This window comes from Carassius carassius, chromosome 4 (assembly GCF_963082965.1).
Source record: "Carassius carassius chromosome 4, fCarCar2.1, whole genome shotgun sequence".
NCBI lineage: Eukaryota > Metazoa > Chordata > Actinopteri > Cypriniformes > Cyprinidae > Carassius > Carassius carassius.
This window is the reverse complement of record NC_081758.1, coordinates 26,534,508-26,552,918: the sequence shown is the minus strand read 5'-3', so window position 1 is coordinate 26,552,918 and position 18,411 is coordinate 26,534,508. Positions and strand designations below refer to the sequence as shown.

The window sequence follows — 18,411 nt, the reverse complement described above, 5'->3', positions numbered from 1 at the left end:
TATTTGAAGAAGGGATCAAAAGGACAACAGTGTGACACTACAGTGAGATCCGTGTAGCGAGTACACATTCACAGGATGTGAAAATGATTGCATTTATTGCTAATGCAACTCCTCTATTTTCCCTATCGGTTTTTTTTTTCTTTGCAGCCTTTCTACCTGGAAAAGGTGATAATTATCTTCCTTCATTTTACCTTGATTGGTGAAGTGTTCAGTCCTCCAAGATGTCTAGACATAATCAAGTCTGTTTTATTCTGTATTTATGTATCCATTCCAGCTGCCATTATTGTATGAAACAAAATGTGCACAATTTGTGAAATTTCTGCAATATTTTTTTCCCTCCTCGATTTCTTCATATTTCTATATGTTCCTCAACTATTTCTCACCAGTCATGTCTCTTATGTTAACATACTTTGGTTTCTTTACTACATAAATAACATTGAAACAATATATAAATCAATTTGCGTTAATAAAAAAATAAATTGGACTGAACTTATTATATTAAAAAAACCAGCATCAGCAGCACTAACAAAATCAGTTTCTATTTAGCTTAGTAGAAGCCAATGCACTTCATTCATTGCTAAAAATAACTCTTAATTTTCAATCTAAAAAATACACTATCCATCTGAAGATAGTAGTCCACTCTGTGTCATACTAAATATTCTTTTAGCTAATTTTATAGTTAAAATAATTTGAGGGCATTGTAGGTAAAGAAAGATGCGAAAAACCTGTGTGACATTATATGCAAAATAACAGTGTGAGCATGTGGCTAATATTACACAGTTCATTTGTCAAAAATGCCTCCTTTCTTCATTATGATTGTTTTTTGAAGTTTCTCAACACTGTGGAGTTGTTATTATTGTGATTTTTCACATATTTTCCATGGGATCATAACTCCTGCATGGGGTGGGGACATTATAGGTGGCGTCCTCCAGAAACTCATCTTCGCTTAGGCTTATATGAAGGCAGGTGTCATTGACAGGTGAAGAGAATGGGATGGTTTGCTCATATCCCAGCGGTGTGGTAGAACGCAGTGGGGTCGCACCATCCACAGCTGGATGATCCTCTGGTAAGCTGCTGCAAGTACTGGAACTGGAGATGAACGCAGAGCTCTGGTCATCAGAGGGGTCGTCTCTGGAATGGGGGGATACAAGGGATTTGTCATCTGAGCACACGCCAGAATCCTCACTGGTTGAACATGACACACTGCTGCCGTTGGTGTGAGAATAGAAATCCCCAGGTGAAACGGAGCATAGAGTGATGTCAGGAAACGAGGAGCTACCATTCACATTTGTGAGTATGTTTCCATTGACAGGTGTGGCTACAGCTGAAGATCTTGACTCTGCCTCGACACCCTGAGAAAGTGTCCTGTGTGATCGCTTGTGGTTCAGGGGCTGAGGAGGAGGGTCCAGTTTAGGGATGGTTGGTTCATACCTACGGACAAAAAAAGGAAACAAATTTTGTCAGTCACTGGGCAAAATTATTGTATAAAAATAACGAATAACATGAAAGTGTTATTGTCTTATAACATTAAGTGTTACTGTCCTAACCAGGCACAATGCAGCATTCTGATTTGTAAACAAATTATTGTTTTAAACACTTTTTACATGAAATAATAATTTTCAGTCTGCTTCCTGCCTGAGGGTGTATTCACACCAGGAAACTCCACACCACTACTGCTGTGCAACATGACACACTCACAGCCAATAAAAAAAGTATTCAATGATTAAATATATGTGACCATGACCAATGACATTTCAGTGGGTGGGGCCACACAGCACATTGCTGTAGAAATAGAACCCTAATTAAAACATCCCATTTATTGTCATGATTGCAGATACTTAGCAGTTGATTCATGGAAGAAAGCATTTTATCACTTATCATGGTGTGTCTTGTCAGGACATTGTGTCAGAACTGTAGGGAAATCATAGCAGGAAGATGGGCTTGTGAGGTGCACAGTGCTCATACACAATTCTTTAAAACACATTCTCTATTCTGCATGTGCATGTGTGTGTGTGTGTGTCTGCTAAAAGCTAAAAGCTTGAACGCTGCTCGGTTGATCTGTTCAGGTCCATGCCTCGCTCGGGACGCCAGCGTTCCTCACCAATGCACATTTGAGTTTATTTAAGTTTATGTCTTCTGTTACACTCAACACTTGCACTCATACACATCATACATCCATGCATTTGCCCTACACTACTGATATTGACATTCACACACCCCATATTTGGGTTTTGTTGTTTAAACTTGTGTTGGATACACAATAAATTTATCTTTTGTACCGTTTGTTTGTGGCATGGTCTCCTATCGCTTGTTATGGCTCTGAGTTAGTCGTAACAGAACTGATTCTGTGCTAATGTTATGAGCGCGGGTAAACCGAAGGCTTGAATGAAGGGCAATCATCGCCACGGCCATTACGTCGAGCACAAAAGAACCAGTGAACCGTTTTCTTCAAACGGTTTATTGAATCAAACTGTCCGAAAGAAGTACCGGTGATCTGAAAACTGATGCAACTGGTTCTTGACTCGTGAACGAGTCAATCTTTCGTTCATTATCTGGCTCGGCTCGGTGTTCATCTTCAGTTCTCTCTTTACAGCAGTTCAGTCAGTGTACTGTTTGAGTACATGAATTACTCATAATATTGGTTTGTTTGAACTCAGAGGAAGTGTCAGATACATTAAAAAAGTTAACAGTTTAAGTCATTTGTGGATTAATGCGTATTGGAGACGCGAACCGTTTAAAACGATTCAGTTCGATTTGGTGGACTGGTTCAAGAAGATCCGGTTACATCAAATGATTAGTTCGCGAACCGGATATCACAGACTGCTTTGTTTTGAACTCTCTCTCACAACAGACACGGAAGAGAAGACAATGCTGAGTAAAGTCATAGTTTTTGCTATTTTTGGACCAAAATGTATTTTCGATGCTTCAAAAAATTCTAACTGACCCTCTGATGTCACATGGACTACTTTGATGATGTTTTTCTTACCTTTCTGGACATGGACGGTATACCGTGCACACAATTTCAATGGACGGACTGAGAGCTCTCGGACTAAATCTAAAATATCTTAAACTGTGTTCCGAAGATCAACGGAGGTATCACGGGTTTGGAACGACATGAGGGTAAGTTATTAATGACATAATTTAGATTTTTGGTTTAAGAGCTACCTTTATTGTAAGTCTATATTTTATCCAAATTTTAAGTCTGATCTCTTAGACTGAGTAATGATAGACTTTTTTTCTGAATCATCCAAACATGGTTAGGTTTTTGGTCAAATCCCTAATCCTATATGAACAACTCTTCAGTAATACACTAATAAATATGCATACAATCCAACACAATCAGTGTAACTTCACATACAAAGCTACAGCCTTCTGATCTTGGACTTTGGGTACAAGTTTAAACATTTTCTGTTTCTTTTCTTTTTTCTTTCTTTCCTCCAATTAGCATATGATCACATCAGCAATTCTATCTGGCCCCCGACCAAACACTGTCACATCTCCTCCTCCACATCTTTCCAGAGAGCATTCTGCCTCCTGCCATCCCCTCGTCTCCGGGGATCTTATATTAACTCATCTTCCTGTGGGTGTGCAAATCTCAGTAATTTCATTTTCAATATTTTTCCATAATATACTGTACGTCTCTCCTGCCAAGTATTGCAATGATTTTCATTGTACATGTACTGCTATATATGTGTGTTTTTGTAAATGTGAAAGCCCTCACTAGGTAGCAGTGGAACTCTTGTGATGAAATGTTGCACCAGCCATTTAATAAGTCTAATAATATAACCTTAGGTCTTGTTTAAAATGCCATAGCATCAAAGAATGAGCTTAATTTACTTCTTATAATACAAAATCTCATTATTCAATGTTGCACTTGTTAAGCCATTGCAGAAACACAGGAGCTGTGTGAGTGTGTGTGTGTATGTAGATAGGTGCCATTTTTATTTTTGAAGGGGAATTTAGTGTGTGACATCCATATATGTGCATACTAAAGTATTTAATAAAATATTAAACCCTGTTGACATTCGACAGCAAGAGAGCACAAACATACAAACAATAAACTTTACTTAATAAATTCACTTTGCTAGTAAGAGTGTATGCCAGTGTACTACATGCTGCAAACACACACACACACACACACACACACACACACACACACACACACACAAAGTTTATTTTTTCTATCATGGTGAAGACTTTCCATAATTATGTTTAGAAGGAGGGAATGAAAAAACAGTATAAAACAACAATTTTTACTTCTAAACCTACTTATTATAAATTTTTTTTAGATTTTCAATAAGACAGTTTGTAATATAGATCAGACTTTTTTAGAGATGCACCATAATGTATATTGGTACCACATCAGTCAATATTAGAGATATTTTAAAATGCATTAATTAGATTATTTTATTATTATTATAAATAATACTTAAGTGTACATGCTAATTCCCCCATTCTAAATGTAAAAACTGGGGTAATGAGGATAAACCAATTAAATATTATTTACACTAACATTTTATGTTTAGCATGCCAGCATAATAAAATAAAGTACAATTACAGTTATACTCACAGGAGGTTGGTAAAGTGCAGAAGAGAGGAAAGGAGTGGAGAGGAAACTATTTCTAGAGGAAGATAGGTCAGGTGAGGGCATGAGATGGATAGAGCATCAGAGAGGGTTAGAAGATTAGACAGGAGGAAGAAGGCGGTTACAGAAGGAAGTGGATAATCAGAAGAGGAGGCTCCTCACATGTGCACCTGAGCAGAGAAAAACAAAAATAAGTCTCTCTTCCTTTCAGCCTCACACTCACACAAACCTCTTCACCTAAACGCCTGAGAAAACCATCTAGTAAATCATCCGATCTGATTCACACTGCAACAACACAATTACTATCATTGTATAATCCTGCCAAATGCACTTTCCATTGGCTTCAGTTGTTTTTATACTAAACTGATTTAATGTATTCCACAGTCCATAAATGAATTCTCAATCTCAGCCATCATTTTGTATTTTCACATTTTCATAGGCATTATTTAGTATGTTCATCGTCATTTTCTTTTGTTTTGCATTTGAGAATTAAAAACATACATTATTTGCTTTATTTATGAATCTTTTTTTTTCAGCTGAAGACCAAATAACCCCAAACATCACTTAAAGAGACTTTGTCATAATTAGTCCACTTTTGTATACAATTTTGCCCCCTAAGGTACATAAAGGCTGGAATGCACTACATTAACAAATCTGCAAACTCTAAGCATCGTACACTTGCAGACTGTGTAAATGGTAACTGAGGAAAAGAAGATGATCATACACTACACGAACGAAGATCACACAGACTTCCAAACTATTACAAACTTGCACAGAAACACGTGCCTCGTTAAGATACAGTACATAACAAAAGAAAACATATGTTCTAAAATACAGGATGGAATCACAGTCTAAGGCCCAATCCCAATTCTACCCCATAGCCCTTCCCCTTTCCTCGCGCGTTCACATGAAGGGGTAGGGGTGCCTCGATTCTCTTTTGGTTGGAGGGGTAGGGGTAAGGGAAAGGGCCAGATAGCCCTTCAAACGAAGATTTTTTTTCGGGACCACACTTCAAACGAAGGGGTATGAATTATTTTAGCAACATGGCTGCTACAGCGAACAAAAAGACACATAAATGTAAGCTTTTTGGCATAAATAAAGATTTTAACGAAAAGTAATCATTTGTTTTATGTTACATTTAATTGTGACTTCATATTAGCGGTCATGTTACTAAAATTAATGTTTGCAAAAAATCGCTGATATTTGCTAACGTCATATCATTACAGACTAATAATTAGAAATCGCTAAACCATTTTCACAAATATTGCCTATTCTAGAGAAGAGAGAGAGAGAGAGAGAGAGAGAGAGAGAGAGAGAGAGAGAGAGAAATGGAGGTTGCGTGTATTCGCGTCTGTGCGTTTTTCTTTTTAGAGTGAGTTTACTTAAAAACAGCGATTGTATCCTCTCGTCGCTGGAAAATATAATGCAGGGATTCAGTATTTAAACTGTATTTAATAAAAGTCGTGGGGCAGCGTTGACAAGTTTATTTTCTCCTGGATGTGTGAGCTGCGCGATTTCCGATATGTGTGTGTGTCAGTAAGCAGCTCATTAATACAGAACGATAATTAAAGGCTCTAATGCACACCAGCACACCAGTATGTGTGTGTATTGTAAGATCTAGACGACGAACGCTGATGATGTAGGATGTCATGGTAGTGGTGTCCCAATACTTAGGGGAATATCTTCACCCCTACCCCTTGACACTCTGTTTTAAGGGACAAGGGGAAGGGGTAGGCGGAGGGGTAGGGGAAGGGGAAGGGATATAAAATAGAATTGGGATTGGGCCTAAAACTCAAAAATTGGAATCTGTGCCCATCATATACTATGCAATTTTCTGCTTAATATATAAACACAAAGACTGCTGACTTAGTTTCCACAATTAGTGTTGATGCAGGCAAACTGATCATTGGGACACAAATCTTGGTAAAAGTCATGTACTGTACTCCAACTTTAATTAAACTCATTCACACACACACACACACACACACACACACACACACACACACAACCACTGAAATCCTGTCTGACTGTTTCTAGATTGTGCCTCTTTTTCCTCATTATTTGTGACTGTAATGCTGCAGAGCATTGAAGTATACTGTAAAGATAGCTCATATGTAGACTTTATATTGTTAAAAAAAGTTAAATGAAATCCCACACTACAGTAAAAATATAACAACAGTACAAGTCACCTCTCTCTCTACAGCATATATAATATACTACTGTTCAAAAGTTAAAATAATAATAATAGTATGTTTAAATGTTATATTGAAATATAATTATAATTGAAAATACCTTCTTTTTTTGCTTATGGTAATATATTATTTATAAATGAATTTTCAGCATTTATTACTCCAATCTTCAGAGTCACATGATCCTTCAAAAAATCATTCTGATATCCTGATTTGATGCTCAAAAGACATTTCTTGTTATTATCAATGTTGAAATGGTTGTTGATACATGTATTATTTTGTATTAATAGAAAGCTAAAAAAAACTAAAACAAAATTGTAACAAGTGTCTTAACTTTCACTTTTGATTAATTCAATGTGTCTTTGCCTAATAAAAGTATATATTTTTATAATAAAATAAATCATACAGACCCCAATGAACTGGACTGCACTAATATCTATGAAAGTGGCATATAGACGCATTAACCTGATTGAAGCCAGCCATGACTAGAATTAGAAGAATTTTTAGTTTAGAAATCAGAGACAAAATCACAGACTAGCATATATCTGCATTAATTTTGGATCACGTAAACAACTTATTGTGAATATCTACCTTAACTGAATATTTGTTAACTGTTTAGCTGCATGTACAAATACAGTAGGTAGACAGCCTAATTGGGCTTTACCGCCGCGTGTACTGTAATTGTAATTCATTCGCATGTTAAAATCATTCGCGAAACTACCGCCAGGTGGCGCAAAGGGACGGATTGCGAAATGAATGTAATTGTAAAATGAGATAAAAGGAAGAAGTAAAACAACAATAACATTATGATATAACATTGTAACGTCTTTAAAAAATATTCAAACATTTACAGTGAGCTCATTTTAAAACGTAAGATAGTCAAAAATTAAAAGAAGACCTTTACACAAAGGATCATATGCATGTTATTGTTATTAAACAGTAAATAAATATAAGGCCCATGTATGTATGTATGTACGTATATATATATATATATATATATATATATATTAGGGCTGGGACAACACGTTCGAGGTCATCGATGACGTCGATGCAAAAAATACGTCGACGCAAAATATGCGCATCGATTCGTCCACCTGTTTTTATTTCTCTGCGCGCGCGCAGTCTTCAAACAACACGAGCGCTTCTTGCTCTCTCTCTCTCCCTCGTGCATATTAATCAAAATCATTAAACACGATAGAAAAACTCCAAAGTTTCACGCGCGCCCGCGCACTCAGTCTTCAAACTACACGAGCTCTCTCTCTCGCTCTCTCTCTCTCTCTCTCTCTCTCGTGCATATTAACCAAAATCATTAGACACGATAGAAAAAGGGCGGAACGCCAAAGTTTCACGTGGAGCATTCGGAGATTTGTATTTCTCCATGACAGGCTGCTGGCTCCCACTGTTATTTTTTTTTTTGGAAAAGCACTCTGTATTAGCTTAAAGCCCTCAAGTTTACATTGGTTACTGTATTCTTTCAATTGCTCTAAACAAGTATTTTGGGTGACCTTTTTTATTGAATGCTAGACATCAAGTTGTTGTTATTTTCATCTGAAAGAAGAACTTTTTTTCAGTAAGCTAGGCCCTATGTATTCAGTAAGCTTGTTTCAGTAACTATGTGTTTTCAAGGCTTCAAGGTTTTATTGAATGCTATCTCTATACAAGTGCAAAGTAATGCATTCTTAGTCTTTTATTTTGTAATTTTTAAGAGCAATAAACATATATTGCAATGTTAAGGAATTCATGTTTTTTTCATTCAGATATGTAAATCAACATGTATAAATTGTTAGTAGTCAATTAATGGGGAGATAATCGAAATCGAATCGGTCTGAAAAATTAACCGTTAGATAAATCGATGCATCGAAAAAATAATCGCTAGATTAATCGTTTAAAAAATAATAGTTTATCCCAGCCCTAATATATATATATATATATATATATATATATATATATATATATATGGATAAAAAGCTAAATGTTTTCATTTCATTTCGGTTCATTCTTGGTTTAAAAAAAATCTTCAAATTCCATATGCAGAGCGAAATGGGAACGGTCCAGCATTTAGCAATAATTATTATTAACTCTGTTTTTATTCTTGATTTTTTTCAAACTACTAATACTTTGCATTTATGAATTATGCCTTATGTGTGACCAAAAATTGAGTATTTTCTGTTTCAACTGTTTGATCACGCTGGTGTCTCGTGCACATATTCACTGGAAACAGCAGTCATTTACCAGACATTCAGCGTTAGCAGCGATCCACTTACTCCACATATTGTTAATTATGATTTTTTTCCATCGATACTGAAACACGCGTGAACAACTTAGCCTATTTTACCTCACAAATAATACTTAAGCTTCAAATGGGCAACATCACGAATATGGAAACGGATTTCTCCCGAGTGAGAGAATGAGAAAGCCCAACCTTACCTTATGCTTAGCTTTAAATTATTATTATTTTTTGTTTGTTTATAGCTAAGCCTATATTATTATATACTGCAATTATATTTATCCATTAGAATTCTATATTTTTAATTCTTGTTTTGTTCTGATATATTTGTTAAATTTAAAGGATTTGTTGTAAAGTGAAGGGAATTAAATATATCCTGTTTGTACATGATAACATTATTAGGCCAGCCGTTATTATTTCTAAATGTAATAAAATGCAATTTATACATGAATTATATAATATAAAAAAACATGCAGCAAACAAAAATAGGTGATTAATACATTAAAATTAAACCTATACACGATTAATATATATATATTTTTTCTCTCACAAACTTAATTTATTTTTTAGTGTGTTTAAAAATAAAGAAAGAAAGAAAACATGCAGCAAATGAGAAAAGGCGATTAATCCGTTAAAATTTGTTACTCTGGGTTAACAGTAATTATAAGAATTATATACTTCAGAGCATAGCCTGCATGGGCCTAATCTAGGCAATTTTTTTTTGTTTTGTTTTTTCCATTGCATCTGAAAAAGACCGTTCATAACATTCACTTCACGAGCTCCGGCGCAGATCCCCCTCTCGCGTTGCTCAGCTGTGGATGATTTAAAAATGTTTGATATAAAGGTTGCTGTCCCATTTTATACAGGAGTTTTTCATGTAAAAAAATCGAATTATATTATTAATACAAGTTCATTTAGGCTATTTAACATGCACTGTGACATTTTACCATTTTTAATTTATAAACTCCTTGATATTTTAAAGTTAGTTAAATAGTATTTAAATTCAAGTTTAAAAAAAGGTTTTAACTGCTAAATACCAACAACCATACTGCATGTGAATAAATAAAATGCATACTTTTTATAACATTTCATTATTCATAAAATGCATAAAATTTCTGGTGTTTGGATTTTCTATTCAATATAATGAGCTCTAAGTTTAAGAATAGCCCTAGACTGGTTCTCTCTCTCTCTCTCTCTCTCTCTATCTCTATTTAACAGCATTAGCTCAATAAAATACGTCTTCCTTCAGTTAGAATGAATGTTTTCCTGCTTGCTAAATGTTGGTCTCATGATCAATAAGTTGTATTCACCTCAATCTGATTCAGTAAAGTCAAACCGCAGACAGTGAAGCTGCATCACTGAGCGCGAGTCCCGCGCGCTGTGAGGCGGGAACAGAGGATTCCGCTTGGTCTTAAAGCCTTCCGCAAACATCCACGATCACAAATAACAATGATTTTCGTAAAATAATGATTAATTATTAATTGATGATTTGTTATTATCATTATGGTCTTGTGTACAAAGAGTAGTGCTGCTGAGTGCAGGCATGTTTCAGGCCAGTAACACACTGCTCCTCAGAGCCAAAACACAGACCGAATTCTGTTCAGCTAGAGGGGGTTGGGTTTTTGGGGTTAGATATGTGTGGCTTGTGGGGGTCGAGATAAAGGTGTGAATTGCTCTTTCGTATGGACAGTGTCTTATGAGGCTTTCAAAGTTGAGGAACTGGTTTATATAGGACTGTTGTTTTGGTTATAGACAAAAAAATGGTCTGTCCCCATGTAAGATTTTTCTAGTTCTAGTCTTTCATTTGTTATATTCAACTAATCAGAAGTTTATATTAAATTTACATGATCAAATCTTAATATATTCCGGGATCAAGCACATGCATTAAGTTTGCCATAAAGTACATGCAGAAGTAGACTAATAATTGTGAAAATGAGACATTTTAATTATTTATTAATAAACAAATGTTTTCTTGTCTGCTGCAAGATGAAATTCACAGTGCTGGCTCTCTCCGACAGAGAAATGCAACAACATTCACAGATTGTTGAATGTTGAATATTAATGCACCCTGTCATTAATACGAATTAATAATTTTTGCACAAATACTTGCATATGAATATTAATTCACATTTTGCATTACAACGAAAATGAATTTTTACATGCAATTATCCAAAATGAAACCAAACAAGATTTGTAATGAAGATAAAATAAATAAGAACAAAAGCTGCACATCTACCATCACACGTGCAGTGCAAATCTTGCACATATTTTACACACCTGCATTTAAATGCAGCTGCATTTTTTTTTTTCATTAAATAATATGAAAGCAAGTAGGGCTGGGTGATAAATCGATTTTATCAATTAACTCGAATTTGTAATTTACATCGGTTTGTTTGAATGAAAATCGGTTTTCTTTTTAACATCCACCGACAGACCACTCAGTTCTCCCGTAGTTCAGAGTGGCTCAACCCGCGAGTCTGACAGAGACACGCTGCCAAGCAGAGGATGAGCGGAGCGGTGTGATTCTGACTGGAGTCTCCATCACGAGTACAATTCATGCCAACAGCCTGTAATATAAATGCATATTCTGCAAGAATTCATGTTAAACATATTTAGCTATGGCTTGATCAGGTTATAATGACTGCAATAGTCGAGCGGGATGTTAAAGGCTATATGAGTTTGTCTGTTTCTTTTACTGATTATTTTCGGGTTAAAGCATGATTTAAACAGATAAAGCACATTCACACGCAATCGCTTTAGCAATAATGCATTCAAACAAATTTAATCTTACAGTGCTACTACATTATCAGTAGGCTATTTGATTTTGAAATCTTGAAGAAATTTGTTTTGTCTGTTTAGATAAAATAACTGACAAAAATGTACTGTTATTTTCCTCACAAACAAAATTTGCACAGCTGATGGGCTAGTATTAAAAAAAAAAAATAATATAAAAAATAATGAAAATTACAGTTTTTTATCATCTTGTCTCAGTTATAAGTTTATAACTATATTAAAACTTGTTTTGAAAAATTTCTTTGTCATTTGAATATTGATTTTAAAATCGATTTAAATCATAAATCGGATTTTTTTTTAGGGCATATGCTATCGCCCAGCACTAAAAGCAAGTAAAGAAGGCTCCCTTTAAAATAACTTATGTTGTCAGTTAATGAAGCTCTTTTTTTACATTGTGTGCATTTTGTTGATTATAATGAGAGAACTTGAGTTTAATCGTGAGGACGGTTTATTAATCCATCCATTCTTTACAGTTTCAAAGATTTAGCTAAATTGTGCAGGTTTAATTTATTCGTTTCTTGTTTTAGGCTAATTAGGCATAATTAATGTGAACGAAATTATACAGCGCTTCACGTTTAAACATGCAACAATTTCTTAATCAGTTTACAGAGAAATGTCTTTTTCCCAAGAAGTTATCTGTCAAAATAAAGGACAGGTAACGAATAGCAAAAATGCATGTTGTTTTATTAAAGGAACTTTAAAATATAAATTAAAATACAGGCATAATATATGAAAATATTGACATTGCATATTAATCCATGTAGCCTACCCCCTTAAAATAGGTTACCACTTTTAATGCTCCGATGCAAAGTAAACCACAATTTCTTTATATAACACATAATTCATATAATATAAATAATACTGCACACCTTTTAAATGTATAAAATCTAAAATATGTCTAATATTTTAAAATATGTCTAATATCTAATATCTAAAATAAAATAATACCATGTAGCTTAGAGAAAATATAAGCACAGACTCAGGCACAGGCTTGACATTTATCCTGCTTCAATTCGTTCAAATAAATGCACATAACTTCATAAGTACCAAACTTTCATCTGTGAATATTACATATCAAATATATTAAATATTTTAACTATAGTCTTTTTCTTTCATTTTCCGTGACTGAAGCCGTCAAATTTAACACATCAGCGAGGCAAAACTGACGTCTATTTGCGAAAATGTGCTGTGATGCGCTTGTTTGATAACTTGTGGTTAAAGCGCCACTCAGCGGTCAAAAGCTGCAGATGCACTTAACAGACGCCGCGGCGGCGGTACCCGCGGCGGTAAAAAGGGCCTTTAGGCTGTCTACTTAGTGTACAAATTAATTCTGGGAGTTTTTATAAGGAGCAAAGTAAAGAGTTGACCAGAATATAGACAATGAATTCCAGGTACTTTTGGTCATAGTTACATCATTTTAACATAATGTAGCATTGTATGTTGAAAAGTTGGTTTCTTATACTGCACAATATGCAGTAATCAGTAAATTAACATTCCATTCTGAATACAGCCACAGCAAGTATTTCCTGCACATGCCCTGACTACATCCACCTGTGCCTTTATAGTTCATTTGTTTAAATAGTGCCTTGTCTAGTGTAGCCTGTCTGTACCCAAGCTGTTTTTGGTAAGTGTTTTGAGAATTGTCTTTCAAGTCAAGTCTATTCAAAGGTCTTGTTATTATCTTGTTTAGTTTTCATTTTCCCTTAATAAAATGTAGTGTGACTCGGTGCTGGGCTGGTTTTAATGTGTTACAGTGACTGTGCATATTTTTTAGTCTTTCCCTGGACCTTTGAGTGCTTTGTCAGTTTATAGAAATCAGTAAGTGTGTTTTTACTTGTGTTTTTGTGTGTGTGTACAAGTGCTCTAAATTGCTCTAATTAAGTGTGAAAATGAATGTTTTCTGTGTGCGAGAGACTGCAGCTTTCCACGATAACTGTAAAATAAATAACTCTCCCAGACTAACGCACAAATAATCTTGAATACATTATATAGACACACAAGCAGATCGAGAAGCAAGCATATATGCATACAATCACAAAAACACATATTTACATGCTTTCACTCTTTTTTTGTTACAGAAAAAAATTAGCAATCAATGACAAACAACAAACCAATGAAAGCAAGAAAACATCTCTAGCAGACGTTCTTTAGAAGGAATGTGTGTAGGTGTGTGTTGCTAAGCTCAACAACTGTTTACCCCCCCCCCCCCCATACACAAACACACACAGAGGAATACATGTGCAGTACTGAACAAAGGTCAACATTTCCCATTACTATTCAAAGAAACTTGTCAGCCAAAACTCAATGTGGAAAGATTGCTCTCTGCCTTCTAATACACTTTCATTAGATTTGTTAAAATTGCTCACAACCAGTTCTATTCCAACAGGTCTGCTGTGTGTGTGGAGGAGAAGGAATAGAGAGGAAAGAAGGAGGTCAGAGAGGAGGTGGGATTATGTGAACTAGTTTTAGAAAACCCAAACAACAGCCAAAAAAAAAGTTAAATCTTCACAAACATAAACATCTACTGAATAGTTTTCAACATTTTAGTGAGATTCTGAGACCTATAATGGCTGAAATGTTTAGTAGTTCTGCTGTATTTCTGGGTTTGTTTTGGTGCTGATCTGCTCTGTTCCACACACTGGCAAACTGTGATTATTTTGTCCAGATGTTGCAGCTCAAATTTCAGCAACTAGACTAAGAAAAAGGAAACTTTGAACACAATCAGCAGTGCTCTAACGTTGCCTTCCTGCACTTATCTCATTTTCTGTCACATTCTTTTTATTCTTTTTTTTTATGTACTTCAGTTGAAAAGTTTGGGAGTTATGTTGTTATGTAAAACCTCACCAAGACAGCATTTATTTAATCAAATATACCGTAAAAACATTATTATTTTATAAGATTTTTTACAATTGAAAATATTTGTATTTATATTTCAATATATTACATTCCTGTGATGGTAAAGCTGAATTTTCAGCAGACATTACTCCAGTCTTCAGTGTCATATGATCCTTCAGAAATCATTTTATTATGTTGGTTTTGTGCTCAAGAAACATTCTTGCTATAATTAATGTTTCAAACAGCAGTGCTGTGAAAGTAAAAAAGATCTGTCACAGAGGTTATGCGCAACAGACTTCTGTACTATGTTAACCTGCTCTCGCTGCTTCTGGTTCAAGTGTTTGCATATGCTTCGTTAAATATGAAGCAGTTTTAATCAAGATGCCTTCAAAGTAGATACAAAAGATCATGACCAATGTCCATCACATATGCAGAATGATATCTTAAAGTTTATTTGCATCCTTTTCATTAACATTTATATAAAAAAAATAATAATAAAACGTCAACAATAAAATCAGCTAGCTAGTTTATCTGATTATCTTAAAAGTCCATAGATATCGCTATTATTTATTACAGCTGTTAACATTCTCTGACAAGCGGAAGTAATGAGACCTGTTTTCCAAGTTTGGTCAGGTGACGTTCGACATACACCCTATTCACAGTTTACTTGTGGAAGTAAGCCTATGGGTAAGTCTTCCGTTTCATTAGCTGCTATAGGTAAATAACGAGGAGAATAACAACGTGCAGTAAACGGTAAAACAGTTTGCAGTACAAACCAGTGTGTTATTTTATATATTATTAAGATAAAGATTAAAATAATATGATATGACACATCAATTGCCAATATCAAGCAGCCAATATCAAACTGTTTTGTACAGCTAAAAATAGCTGGACTCAAATGAGAATGGCGGAACCCATTTTTTTTGTCATACTTTCATGTGTTTAAGTGTATATCCATAGGAGTTGGCTGCATGAATCATATCAATGGCTTCACCTACGGTAATCTTCTATCACTGTGTCAGTCAGCGCAGCTTCAGGGAGATTTCTCAGTATATAACATGGCTTTGATCAACGCGCTCTCTCTGGTAAACCAACAACTTTATTAAAACAACTTTTTTTACTTCACATGCTTTGGATATAATGCATCACAGAAACCTGGATTAAACCTGGAGACTTAAGTCCTTTCACTGAGCTGGTGCCACAGGGCTGTAATTTCTTTGGGGGGGGGGGTTAGCGACAGTTTTTGAAACTCTCCCCTCTGTCATTCTTTATCAACTGGGACTCATAGTAGTTTTTACTCTCTTTGGACAACCCAGTGGTTTTTGCAATTATATATTGGCCAACTCATGTAAACAAGGATTTTATTAATGAATTTGCTGAATTCATTGGGAAATTGTCACCAATCATGATAGAATCCTGATCTTGGGGGATTTTAACATTCACGTCTGCTGTGACTCTAAACCACCTCAAAATACTTTCTTAGTTTACTTGACACTTTTGACTTTCTGCAATGGGTGTCAGGACTATCTCGTGTACAGGGCCACATTCTGGACTTGATTTTATCCTGTGGTTTATCAGTGTTGGACATTATTATCGATGATGCAGGCTTGTCTAATCTTAAACCAGTATTGTTTACTATGCCATTGGATGGGAAAACTCATGGACATTTTCCTCTTCCACGATGGATTCGAATCATCACTGACAGTTCAAGTGACAAATTTTCCTCCATGTACGTACATCTCAGTGCTAATCAGGATATCAAATCCTCTACGTAACACTTGGATGCCAATGAACATCTACGTCTATTCAATGCTACCTGTTCTAATATTTGAAACACTATTGCACCACTAAAGGTGAAAAAACAATCCAATACCTTGGCAAAATTATTTCACTCGTTCATTCAGACAGACCTGTAGAAAGGCTGAACGTAAATGGGAAAAAAAGACAAACTACAAGTGTCATATGAAATTTAAAGTGACTCTCTTTGTGCCTATCGGTGAGCTGCTAAAGCTGCAAAGTGTAGTTAACTTTCTGAGTTAATTTTAAGAAATAGATTCCCAGTGAAATGGTCTCAGACAGCAAATGCAATGAGTTTGCTTCCTTCTTTTCTGAGAATATCATCAATATCAGGAAGGCGATTAGCTCATCCTCAAGTAATGCAGAGGTCAGACAGATTCGGCCACAATATCAAAAATATACTATGTCTATTTTTGAAGCAACTGATAGCAAATTTCTGGAAGACAGTGCTGCACCTAAAATCGTCAACCTGCTATCTTGACACACTTCCCACATCTTTTTTCAAAAGTGTTGTTAACTGCTTAGAAGCAGATCTTTTAGAAGTCATGAACACCTCACTTATTTCTGGGACATTTCCAAACTCCCTAAAAACTGCAGTTGTTAAGCCCCTCCTGAAAAAGAGCAATCTTGATAACACCATTTTGAGCAATTTTAGACCAATATCTAATCTTCCTTTTATAGGCAAAATTATAGAAAAGGTAGTTTTTAATCAGCTGAACAAATACTTAAACTCAAATGGATACCTGGACAATTTTCAATCTGGTTTTCGACCGCATCACAGCACAGAGACAGCACTCATTAAGATAATAAATGATATTCGCTTAAATTGTGCCTCGGGCAAAATATCGCTGCTGGTATTGCTAGATCTCAGTGCTGCATTTGACACTGTGGATCATAACATACTTCTACAGAGACTGGAAAGCTGGGTCGGGCTTTCTGGGATGGTACTCAAATGGTTCAGGTCATACTTAGAAGGGAGAGGCTATTATGTGAGTCTAGGAGAGCATAAGTCTAAGTGGACATCTATGACGTGGAGTCCCACAAGGCTCAATTCTTGCACCGCTCTTGTTTAGCCTTTATATGCTTCCACTAAGTCAAATAATGAGAAAGATCCAAATTGCCTATCACAGCTATGCTGATGATACCCAGATTTACCTAGCCTTATCTCCAAATGAGTACAGCCCCATTGACTCCCTCTGCCAATGCAATGATGAAATAAATAGTTGGATGTGCCAGAACTTTCTTTAGTTAAACAAGGAAAAAACTGAAGTCATTGAATTTGGAAACAAAGATGAAGATTTCATGGTGAATGCATACCTTGACTCTAGGGGTCAAACAACTAAAAATCAAGTCAGGAATCTTGGTTTGATTCTGGAGACAGACCTTAGTTTCAGTAGTCATGTCAAAGCAGTAACTAAATCAGCATACTATCATTTAAAAAACATTGCAAGAATTAGATGTTTTGTTTCCAGCCAAGACTTGGAGAAACTTGTTCATGCCTTTATCACCAGCAGGGTGGACTATTGTAATGGGCTCCTCACCGGCCTTCCCAAAAAGACCATTAGACAGCTGCAGCTCATCCAGAATGTTGCTGCCAGGATTCTGACTAGAACCAGAAAATCTGAGCATATCGCACCAGTCCTCAGGTCCTTACACTGGCTCCCAGTTACATTTAGGATTCATTTTAAAGTACTTTTACTCATATATAAGCCACTAAATGACCTAGGACCGAAATATATTGCAGATATGCTCACTCAATATAAACATAACAGACCACTCAGATCATTAGGATCGAGTCAGAAATACCAAGGGTTCACACAAAACAAGGGGAGTCTGCCTTTAGTTACTATGGTGCCCGCAGGTGGAATCAGCTTCCAGAAGAGATCAGATGTGCTAAAACACTAGTCACACTTAAATCTAGACTTAAAACTCACCTGTTTAGCTGTGCATTTATTGAATGAGCACTGTGCGATGTCCGAACTGAT

General features: G+C 35.6%; 1 protein-coding gene across 1 annotated transcript in view; it reads right to left on the bottom strand.

The window, feature by feature from the left end:
• Nucleotides 1-527: 527 nt before the first annotated feature.
• LOC132139621 (carboxyl-terminal PDZ ligand of neuronal nitric oxide synthase protein-like) overlaps nt 528-18,411 on the bottom strand; it is a 72,550-nt gene continuing 54,666 nt past the window's right edge. The window contains exon 11 of the mRNA XM_059548111.1: nt 528-1,431. Within this exon, the coding sequence (XP_059404094.1) occupies nt 867-1,431 (565 nt within the window). The 3' untranslated portion in view covers nt 528-866. The remainder of the gene's footprint in view (nt 1,432-18,411) is intronic.